The sequence below is a fragment of the Trachurus japonicus genome, chromosome 12 (genome assembly GCF_045865225.1).
Source record: "Trachurus japonicus isolate A0001 chromosome 12, Traja_1.0".
NCBI lineage: Eukaryota > Metazoa > Chordata > Actinopteri > Carangiformes > Carangidae > Trachurus > Trachurus japonicus.
Window position 1 is genome coordinate 29,238,268 of NC_140918.1, and position 12,035 is coordinate 29,250,302.

At 42.8% G+C, this 12,035-nt stretch overlaps 1 protein-coding gene across 2 annotated transcripts in view; it reads left to right on the forward strand.

Annotated features, from left to right (window-relative positions):
- dcc (DCC netrin 1 receptor) overlaps positions 1 to 12,035 on the forward strand; it is a 346,433-nt gene that overhangs the window by 157,133 nt on the left and 177,265 nt on the right. For both annotated transcript variants that reach the window (XM_085794193.1, XM_085794194.1), the window contains exons 6-7: positions 5,448 to 5,602; positions 9,198 to 9,318. In XM_085794193.1, coding sequence (XP_085650319.1) covers positions 5,448 to 5,602; positions 9,198 to 9,318 — 276 coding nt within the window. The remainder of the gene's footprint in view (positions 1 to 5,447; positions 5,603 to 9,197; positions 9,319 to 12,035) is intronic.

A 12,035-nucleotide genomic window follows, 5' to 3' on the forward strand; every position in this document is an offset into this window, starting at 1 on the left:
AGCTCACAGGAACAAAAAGCTCAGTCTCCAACCCTTGAGGGATGGATTGCCATTCAGTGCACGGGAGGTGTGAGCTGTCTTCTTGTATGGCACTCAGCGCTCAGGTGGGACACTCAGGACACTGCTGCACACACAGCTGTTTAGCACTGTATCTGGTCTGATGGCCCTAAACGTCCCAGTGAGAGGGATCAAAGATGGAAGTGGAGGCAGTGGTGAGGTCTCTCCGTCCCAGCGGTCCCAGAGCTGCAGAGCCAGGTGCTGGAGAGCAGCCACACACACAGACACACACACACACATAAACACAGCCTGTGAAAACCAGCAACCGCATAAAAACGCTGGCTGGTCTCACTGAGTGTGCTCTGACTGTGCAGAATCCTTTTGTAGCCACCCGTCCCGCGTGACACAACACCGAGGACGTGGGACAGCTCACCTTGTGAGACCCCGGCAGAAACAGCTACAGAAGCTGCCGGAACGAGCCAGCGGGAGGAAATGCAGTAACTTTTGGCATGGCAGGAGTTGCCAAACTCCTCTTGTGACTGACTCCAAATCAGCCAACAGCTCCAAAATGACATGACTGATATGTCTGAATTATTCTTTTCTTCTCGCATTCCAAAACTGTCCACACTAGTGATAAAAAACCTAAACGTTCTCTTTCATTTCTCATCATTACGTCCCCTCACTGCAATAACAGTAACCATTGTGCGTAATAGGGATGTCACAATTACTGGGTTTCACAATTAATCACGGTATTTAATCGTAAAGGTTCCTAAATACCGTCACTTTCCAAAAAAGATGATGTTGGAACCACGTCGGCAGATCAGCACAACACGCACAGAATGAAAACAAAGCTACACAACAACGGCGTGTGTAACTTGAGATGTGCGTGAGTGGTAAAGTTTGGCAGAGGAAGACTAACCAACGTATTATTATACAAGTCGATGACGGTTTGCTAGCCTGTCAAACCTGATGCAATGAAATATGAGGAAATACGTCTGATATGAATCATCACCTGCGGGATAACCACCCGGCTTTGTACGCCAAAGTAAAGGTAAATACACAGTAACTGGGTTAAATTACGTTACTGTCAATTTACCTAATGTAACACTTAATTGATAGGAATTTAAATGTTAGCGCACCATTTGTAAAAAAAAAAGATTAAAAAAACTTCAAACATTTCCTCTGAAGGATTCATAAATGGTCCTATATTAATAAATACTTTACATATTTTATTTACATAATTAGTAGTGCAATTACATTTTGACTATTTGACTTTACACTTATATAGTGTTGTAAAATTATTTAATATAATAATTGTGATAATCGCGATTATTTCTCAGACAGTATTCGTACCAAGAAATCTATAATCTATAATCGTGAGGCCTTAAGATGTTCGGTCTAACAAAAGCTTGACAAAAAACAAAACAAAAATGATTGGCTGAAAGCAATGTCAAATGATTATCTCATATATCATCGGTTGAAAATGCAAACACGCCTCCATGTGCTAGCTACATCACGTTAACAGATTGCTAACATGCCCAAAATGCGTCACTGATTAGCACCTCCTGTTCAAACGTACTAAATTCAGACGCACTCACAGTCACCACAGTTCACTTCCAGACTTAGCTAGATCAAGCTATCTGCATTCTCCTCCCGGTGTTTGGCTCACCTGGGCAGGAAATGCCCAATGTTGCATATTCATTAAGGCGTAGCCACTAAATGGACAGCCGTATTGTTTAGCAAAAATTTGAAATAGCATCCTCTCTGCCTGCCATTTGTAGATCAGCTTGCACATTTGGTTTGTAGAGCCGTTTTCCCACTAAAATTAGCGGGTCGACGCAGATTTTTTAAACGCGGGTCGACCCGCTAACAATCGGCATTTGGCCCCTTTCCCACTGACCAAAATGAGCCGAGTCCGACCCCCCCTCTGAGGGATCAGACAGAGCACAAACCAGTCGCCCCGCTCTCATCCGCGGTGCAAGAGACACACACAGTCATGCCACAGCCGCCCGCCGAGGCAGACTCTCTGGCTGGCTGACCTGGAGCACCAGGACCGCGGAGGACAGAGAGTCTGCTGCGGCCGGATGACGGACGTCCGTGGCACAACACGTCAGTTAAACAGACTGTCGCTTCTTTTCTTTTCTTTTTTTCTATCGTTTTTGGTCAGTGTTCTCTGATCTTTTGATCCCAGTCTCGGATGAGAGCAGAGCGGAGCAGAGCTTTGTTTCGGTACGTGATATGAGACGTGACCGGCGCAATGACGTAGCGTCAAGTAACGTTCAGTGTCATCACGTAAATTAGCGGGTTGACGCGGGTCTGGCGTTCCCACTGCAAGCCGTTCGGAGCCGAGCCGATTAAAGGCGATTTTAACCCGCGTCGCTTGCCGAGTCGTTTGACCGCGTTGACGTGGCTCGGTGCGCCTTTCCCACTGCCACCAAAAGCCGATTGTTAGCGGGTTTAAACGGGTTTTTTGGCCAGTGGAAAGGGGTATATGTGTTATCAAGTTTGTACACATACAAATCTTTAGTAAATCAGGCTAATTGAGAGAAGTTGTGAGTTTTGCTCATAGACTGTAAAAAGAATGGACGTAGCACCCGTGACGTCACCCATTGGTTTTGGGGGGTCGTTTTTGTGACTCAAATATGGCGGCCTGAACAGCGCCATGTTGGATTGGCCGGCCGAGAACCCGCCCACTGGCCTCGAAGCAGCTGTCCACGGAGCTGCTCGGACCTGTCACTCAACGTTTCCGCGCCCTAATTGGCCAGAGTTTTAACCTAATAACAGTAAAACGGTAGAGTTAAAAAAAAATTCACCCCCCTCAGAGTGTGTGCGGGGGTAGAAACTATCGATTGAGACCAAAAAACGTTCTGACACCAGGCTTTTAACATGTTTATTGAGGATGTAAAGTCGGCGATTTTAACATGGGGGTCTATGGAGAATGCTCCCTTCTGACACCAGCCCCCAGAGGAATCCGAGGGGATTGCACTTTTTTTTAGAACGTGGAAGTGAGCTTCACTTCTCAGACCAACAACTTCCCCCTTGGTTTTGCTGCAGCAGCAGCCTCTAGTGGCTGCTGCAGGAACTGCAGCCAAAACCAGCTTCACTCCTCCTGACTCTGAACTGATTGGTTTAGATCGGCTCTCCTGTGTCTTCTGTGTTAAGTGCCTCAGACTAATTCCCGGCCATGTGTAGTCTGTGTTGTTTGCGTATCAGTGTGTTGTTGGCGGTGTGGTGAAGCTGCAGCAGCTCAGAGTTTAAAGGAAATCGTTAGCCCTTAATTAGAGCATTACTGCAGTGATAAAGTTACACCTCCAGATAATGATGTATTGATGGGAGGCACGCAAACACAACTCACCTCCTCTACCAACTTTGTACCTCTTCTTTCTTCTGTGCTCTTTTATTTCTTGGCTTCCTTTACTTGCCCTCTTTCTTTCTTTCTTTCTTTCTTTCTTTCTTTCTTTCTTTCTTTCTTTCTTTCTTTCTTTCTTTCTTTCTCTCTTTCTTTCTTTGTTTTTTCAGACGTGTTGAATCACCACACTTGGAGCTAGTGTTGCATTGTCTCTACATTGTGTTTTGCATGTGTTTGTACACTCGTGCTCAAGAAGCTGTGACATCATGAGTGTATGTGTGTGTTTGTTGTCAGCTACAGGACATCCCGGGGTGTGCGTATGTTTGTGTGTTTGCTGACAGGCAGAATGTTTGTTGTCTGGGAGCGCTGACAGCCGCGCCGTCGCGCTCCACGCTACACGAGGCCCATCAGGCTTCGCCCCGGTTTCCGTTGTGGCTCAAAAACGGCTTCTGTCTCACGTCGTCTCCTGCTCTCACGGTCACAAGCTGCCGTCGTGTTTTCCAGCTCCACGCTGAATGACAAGAGGCCTCCTGCAAATCTGTTTAGAATCTAGAAACTTCACTCACCTGAACAGGTTTGACTCCACATCCCAGCATGCTGAGCTGCTGCCATTCATCACTCTGAATCCAGACTCTGCTGCTCAGTCAGTGGGTTGAATGTGATAGTTTATGTTTTAGAAGTTGTGACTTACAACTTCACCACGCTATGAAATAATAATGGAACATTAAGAGACAGAGTTGTTTTTGAGGCAAATGCATAGCCGGAACTACATTCCAGACACGGCTGCTGGGCGGAGTGATTTCAAAAGCGCAAGTATTTGCTTCATGTGTCGTAATGTTACATAATACCTTATTTTTTCATAGTGTGGTGAATGTGCAGGTCACAACTTGTCCACGAAAGCGTTTTGGAGTTGTTGGATTGTGTATTTGATGAGTTTTAAGAGGGAAATATCCCTTTAACTTCATGTGACTCAGATGTTTTTTGTTTTTTTTCATTTATCTACACTGACATTTGTCAGGATGCAAACAGCACATCTGGTCTTCTGTGCTCTGTGTCAGCTGGATAATGTGCCAGTTGTGTGACAGTTCAATCAGGTAATGGGAGGCAGTACAATAGTTTGATGAAGGAAATGGTAGAAATACTATGAGCCTCCTTTGCGTTAGCTGAACAGCTCACGTCTCTGCCCCGCCGATCTAAAAACAGCTTGCACCGACAATTAAAGGTAATATACCTACTCCTATAACGATAGGGATTATGGCAATAGGTGAATTTGCCAAAATGCTGAACTATCCCTTTATATAGAACACAGCCATGATCAGGATCCAGACAGGCTCCTGATGCCATGGCCTGAAGGTTGTTGCTGCTGCTGATAAGAAACTATTGCCAGTGGATTTTTTTCCTGGTAATATCTCTAGTCAGAGAAAAATACTACATGAATATCTTTCTGCTCCAAAAAGGAAACTTTTTTCCAGTTTCTTTCATTTTTTAAAATTTGAAACTCACTCATGCTGCATCTCTGTCTCATCTCTGTATACTCAACATCTTGTGCATCACTTTCAATACATTTCTCCAAAATTGGATGTGACAGTTAGTCAGCTTTGAAATCGCCTCTGAAAATGTTTATAAAACTTTTCTTTTTATTTGGCTTGTTCAAAATCAAAAAGTATTTTTTCATCTTTGAAAATGTGAGCTCCGAATGTTCATCACTCCTTTTGAAAACGTATATCGGTGAACATCATTAGTCCAGTTGTATCAACAGCACTGACCTTTACTTCTATCCTGAATCGATCAACCAAAAACCAAACTATCTGCTTAATCTGCCGTAACCTGTCGCTGCTGTTAACCTTTTAGCACATGTTTAAATGCAAAAAATAGCAACAACCCACAGCTCAATGCCAGAAAACCTCAAATGAATCAGCAGCTGACCATGAAGAGATGAATAAGCAGTGATCCATGGAGGGGGAACAGATCAGACTCATCAGTCTATTGCAGACTGCAGTGGAGGAGCTTGTAATTGTGTTAATTAGCTTAGAAATAACCTTGAGGATGAGATATGTTCCTCTGTTGTTCATGTGTTGTATCACCTTGTTTACTTCTGCAGTGCCTCCTCAGTTCCTCAACTACCCGACCAACACGTACGCCTACGAGTCCACAGACATCGAGCTGGAGTGTGCCGTGACAGGAAACCCGATGCCGACAGTGCGCTGGATGAAGAACGGAGAGGAAGTCATCCCCAGTGACTACTTCCAGATCGTGGTGAGTCGAACGCAGCCTGGAAACATGATTAGATACACTGCATCCATAAATCTGAGCGCTGGAAATCTACTTTTAATCAGTCAGTGGAATTTATCTTTCCGAGTCCACAGCTGTGGACTGTTTTGTCTCCAAAGACAGAAGATATACAGCCGCAATCAATCTGAAAAGACGTCTTCAAAATATCAGTGCACATCAAATTAGATCAGATCAATACTGAAAATAACGGCATTGTTTGCAACATTGAAAAACAGGAAGCAAAAGTTTTCTTTTCAAAATACAAAAACACCTAAAGTCAATTATGTAATTCAATATTTTCCCTTTTTTGTAAATATCTGTTTTATTTTCATTCATTTATTTGCATTGTAAGATATATTCATACAAGAGACAATACTGAGCTGAAACGTGTTCAGCTGCAGTGGGTTGAATAATAGATTCTCCAGTTAAATCCATCTTGATTTGAACGACATGAAACCTGAGGCTGATCTCTGATACACCTTCTACCTTCTACCTTCTACACCTTTAACAAGATCTGCTGTGAGTGTAGGTGTCGAGCTGCTGCAGCCACAGGAATGAGCTGCCAGGTTTTGTTTTGTTTTTTTAAACTGACCCACAGTTAAAATGTATATAGATTTTCACCTTAACAGCACACATTATATCTATTATTTCTTGAAATGCATGTCTAAATCACTGGTCATGTTTTATTAGAGTGCAGTGCAATAAAATAGAGTGCAATGTTAACTGCTGCTGGATTTGTTGTAATGTAAACATTAATAGGGTTCAATGACAGCTTCAGTTCTTGGAGAATCTCATTCATATCCAAGAAAACTGAAATAACCCTAGATGTAAAACAATATATAATCAAACCAAACTGGGAAAACACACAACGTACACTGCATGGTCATCAGACTGTTAAAGGAAGCTGGAGAACATTCAGACTCCACCCACAAAGACCCAGCCTTCTTGCTGAGAGCCGCCAGTGCTAACCACTGAACCACTCCACCTGCAGCTGGATCAGAGCCTTCTAATCTAATTCTAATTGAAAAATAATCAGTGATCAATAGCCAGCCTCGCTGTTTAGTCTCTGTGATATCTCCTCTTTATATCAGTGTTCTGATCTCCTGTTGTCACTTGTTGCTGATGCCGTTAAAGAAAACACAGTCGATCACTGTGACTGATTCTCTGTGACATGATTCTCTGTTTGTACATAAGCTCACAATATGGGTGTCACTCACACTCAGTAATCTCATAATCTTCTGGAAATGTGGTCACACACACACACACACACACACACACACACACACACACACACACACACACACACACACACACACACACACACACACACACACACACACACACACACACACACACACACACACACAGCCTAATGGGCCACATTGAGATTTTTTTTTTTCACAGATTTTGAGAATTATGTCATCATTGTACAAGAAACAAGTTCTAATTTTACGAGAAAAAAGCAGCGACTTCCTTCAAGTCCACCTGGTTCTTTATCAGCCGCTGACTTGTATCATCAGAACAGACAAACGTAATAACAGGAGGCTGAAAATAACTGGACATGTCTGTTGGAATTATACAAATCAACAGTGTAAAGGAGAGCTGTCAAGATGTATGCAGTAGTTAATTATTGCATATACTGTACCTAGGCCTATGTCGCTAATTCAATTCAAAAAGTGAAACTATTACACATTATATATCCACACATAATGAAACATTTTGTGCCTTTATTTATTCTGTTTATTTTAATAGTAACAATTATGGAAGACCTAAAATTCAGTACCCCAAAAATTAAAATATTAAAAAGGACCTTTTTTTTAATTTTTCCTTTTCAAAGCATTTTTAATATAGAAATGTTGGCCTTCTGAAAACTATGTCTGTCTATACGCACTCAATACTTGGTTGGGGCTGTTTGATTTGAACTACTGGAAATTGACTTTTCCATGATATTATAATGTATTATTTGTTAACTCATTGAGTGCCATTGACGTCTATGGACGTCAATCAAAATCCAACGCTTGAGTGCCATTGACGTCCATAGACGTCAAATGCAGTTTTCTGCGGCTGGTAAATAGGGACGCTCTCGCGCACACTGTGAGTAATTTTGGGGCTTCTGGGATGTGTAGAACGAAGAAGACTGTAGATCAGAGCAAGAAGTGAAGAAGGAGGAGAAGACGAGCGCGATCGGTACAGAGATAAAAAAGTCGGAAAAAGTTTCTATTTCTGGAGAAAAACGACGGGCAGAGCCTGGAACAAGTGTAACGTGGAGCTGGAGGAAAGCTTAGCCACGGATGCTATTAGCATAGCTCCAGCATGAAGTGATCAGAGGAGGCAGGAAAGGTAAACTCATCTAGATGATCAGCACCGAAATGCCGAAGCGAAAGCGGATCGCGGAGTCAGTTTCACCAGTTGCTGTCTAACCGACGTCGTGACGACGAACCGAGAGATCAGCGCGGTGAGTCGCTGCCGCGGCCGCGTCCAGCACAGAGGCTGAAGACGCCACGACGTCTCCCTCCTTACTGCAGAGACGAGGGGAAGCAGCAGGAGGAGAAGCAGGAGAGGAGAGGGGAGGGGAGGAGGGGGAGGGGGGCGTAGGAGAGGCTGAGGGGGTAGCAACCGCTCGTACTTGTTGTATTTTAGTTGTTGTTGTTGTTGTTGTTATGTTTTTTGTTTAGTCTTTTTTTTTTTTGGGGGGGGGGGGGGGGTGAAAAAAACATGTGAAATGAAATTTTCAGAGGTCTTACATATTTTTGAAGCCAAAATTAAAACGGATAAATCACTGTTTTTCTTGAGAGACTCTCTTTCACAAAAATGCATTTTTCTCAGCTTTCTAGAAAAAAAGTGGTCTTTTTGGTGCAACCAGGCTCTATTCAACTTTAGATAAATCAAGAATGGAACAAGGTACAAACAAATGGTTTTTTCCCTAGTTATATAGAGAGTCTCCTCTTTCCTTTGAGCTATTTGGTGTTTTCAGAGTCATAGTACAAAATACTCTCTGGGTCTTGACATATTACTCAGAATGCCCCAAAACGCTGGCACCTGGCACTGACCATTTTATAAAAGGTCTGGCACTCAATGAGTTAATGGTGAGTGAGTGTCACCGCTCTACAGAGCTGGATCTCTGGAGGGGAGGCTGGTCAGCCGTGCAGCCCAACACAGGGCACAGGGAGACTGGGCTTGAATTCGGGACCTGGAGCTTTGCGCAGCTGCTATGTACCACTTCAATAAGTTTAGAAACATTATTTTAAGGTTGAAAAACTACATAGTGGGACTCTTCTTGTTTGTGAAACCTATACTGAAGTACAACTTAACAAAATGCTCCACCTATGGCCCTCATTTTAACAATGCCTCCTCTAAAACAACAGGTTAAAATGTAATGACTTTATTCTCTAATATGACTTTTTTTCTTGTATAATTATGACTTTATTCTCAAAGTCTGTGAAAAAAAGTCTCAATGTGTCTCTAATACTTTGTCGTACTCTCATGCTCCCGTTTTGTTGTTGGTTTTATAAACATGTCCAAACATCTGTTTGTAAAATGTTGACTTGATTGACATGACGTCTGTGTTGTTGTTGTCCAGGACGGCAGTAACCTACAGATCCTGGGTCTGGTGAAGTCGGATGAAGGATTCTACCAGTGTGTTGCTGAGAGCTCAGCCGGCAGCTCTCAGGCCATGGCTCAGCTGCTGCTGCGAGAGCCAGGTAGGACACACACACTCACACACACTCTCTCCACCAATGTGTGATATCCCTGTTGCTGTGCAATGACACACAACTGCTGTCATCACCTGCCATCTTATTTTCTGCTTTATTGTTTCCTCTCTGACCTTGTTCAAACTTTGTGATCAGTTAGATTGTTTTGTTTTCATTGTGTTTTTAGATGATATTTAAGTTACCAGAGTGAAGAGTTAGTCACAGAAACATAACTCATAGTCATGACTGTGGAAAAAAAACACTCAGATGGTTTTATAGAAAATATGACAGAGAGAGATCTGAAAGGTCCAGGTCTGGTTTCTAACTTGGGTTTGCTCATATTGAGCTGGTCAGGGATCAGATCAGTGATCAGACTGAGTCACAGCTCACAGAGCAGCAGGACTCCACCAGCTCTGGCACAGCCACTGTTTGTTGTTGTTGTGGTTGTTCAAACTCAGTTTGACACACACACACACACACACACACACACACACACACACACACACACACACACACACACACACACACACACACACACACACACACACACACACACACACACAGATGCAGATGTGCTGTCTCGAATATTGTGAGTTTTCTATCCATCTATCTATTTGTCTGTCTGTCTGTCTTTCTTTCTCTTTTTTCTTTCTTTCTTCTTGTATTTCTTTCTTTCTTTCTTTCTTTCTTTCTTTCTTCTTGTATTTCTTTCTTTCTTTCTTTCTTTCTTTCTTTCTTTCTTTCTTCTTGTATTTCTTTCTTTCTTTCTTTCTTTCTTTCTTTCTTTCTTTCTTTCTTTCTTTCTTTCTTTCTTTGTCTGAGCGTTAATCAATGCTCAGTGTTGCCTCTCCCCAGAGCCAGCAACACAGATGGCAGCACACACAGACATTAAGAGGGTCAGATGGTTGGTGTTATCGCTTGGTTACTATCGCCACGGGAACCAAGCTTCCCAGCAGGCTCACAGCGGCCAATCAGACATTCCCATGAGAAATCATGGCGTTGGTGTGTGTGTGTGTGTGTGTGTGTGTGTGTGTGTGTACACCACCTTGTTACCCTCAACAAAGCAAGCCCTCTTGATCTTTAAGTGACTCTTCACACACACGTTGACACACAGACACACGCAATTATGCAATCTGGTTCTCTCACTCACCTCTCTCCAACATGTATTTATATGTGCATCTTTTACTTAGGTGAAATGGCAACACACACACAAACACACACACTCAATCACAGTGTGACTGGGTGGATTCATATATCAGACCATGTGCAGGTGGGGCTGTTTGACTTCACACTGAGTCTTCACCTCAGATCACTCACTTGTAAGATAGAAGGATAGAAGCTTCTGTCAGTTGACCAAGTGTGGATGTGAATGTTTAAAGCCCCAGTGTGTAACTTATTTGGCTTTTTATTAGCAAAAATCAAATATTGCTTTCATAAATACATATTTCACTGAAGTGGAATCACACCCGCATACAAATGAAATCTTTCTCGTACCTTAGAATGAGTTGTTGTTGTTACAAATACATAAGTGGGCGACGCACCGAACCGAGGCGGCCATGTTGCATCTCCATTTTCAGTGTTGGGCAAGCTACTTGGAAAATGTAGTGAGCTAAGCTACAAGTTACTGCCATTTTTTACGTAGACGTAGTACGTTTAGAAAGTTTTCCAGGTAGCGCCTGTTAAAACTGTCACCACTGTGTAGTGTGAGGAAGGACGGAGGCACTGATGTTGCATTCAGGTGCAGTCAGGCAGACGGCCGTCGGCAAACCAACCGGATGTCATTTTACTCCACGAGAGAAAGACGGTAAAACGGGGGTCAAGTAAACAATACGACATCACCATGACAACATATTGTCACGCCTGTATTGTTTTGCCTCGTGCTGGCGGACCACTTGTTTACATAGACGCTTGTTTATCCTGTTACGTGCAGCGTCTGTTGTCTGTCTGACGTCTGCCCCATTTCACGTGAATGCAACATCAAGAATACGTTCAGATATGCAACCGCACCGCTAGATGGGGGGAATTACTACATATTATACCTTTAAGCAATATATCACAACATGCCACGGTATACGCTAAATATACCACAGCTAAGAGGCGTTCTTCGGCCCAACGCGAACCCACACAACTTTTTTAAATTTTTATCAATTGATCCGCAGACCACTTGCATAACGATCACGGATCAACTATGATCCGTTGCACCACTACTTATAATATTTTGATTTCCCTTCTTGTAGTTTTATATTGAGTTGGTAAAACTTAAATGTGTTGCTAATATCACAGAACAGATTTGGTTGGAATGCCCTTTAGTGGACATAAGCTGGTGGCATATATGAGCTAAACAAAACAAAACATTAAAGATTTCTCATATAATTTGAATATTTAACATTAGAAGCATTAGAAATTTGAATGTGATCTGGGAGGGAGATTGACAGGCCTAGTATCCATACATACATCCATCTATCTCAATCTGCTGATCAGACTGTAAATTGCTACCACAGCATCTTTGTTGACATTGGTGGATGGATTTAGAAGTCACTGCTGATTGGTTTCAACAGAAGACCCCCCCCCAGCAGAAAATGTCCTTGTTAAGGAATTGGAGTGTCTAATTTGTTTTCAATTTAAAATTGAGTGTTTGTTGTCTGTGTGTGTGTGGGAGAGACAGACAGGTGTGTGTGTGTGTGTAGTGTGTAGTGTGTGTATGTTAATGTATAAGTGTGAAGAAC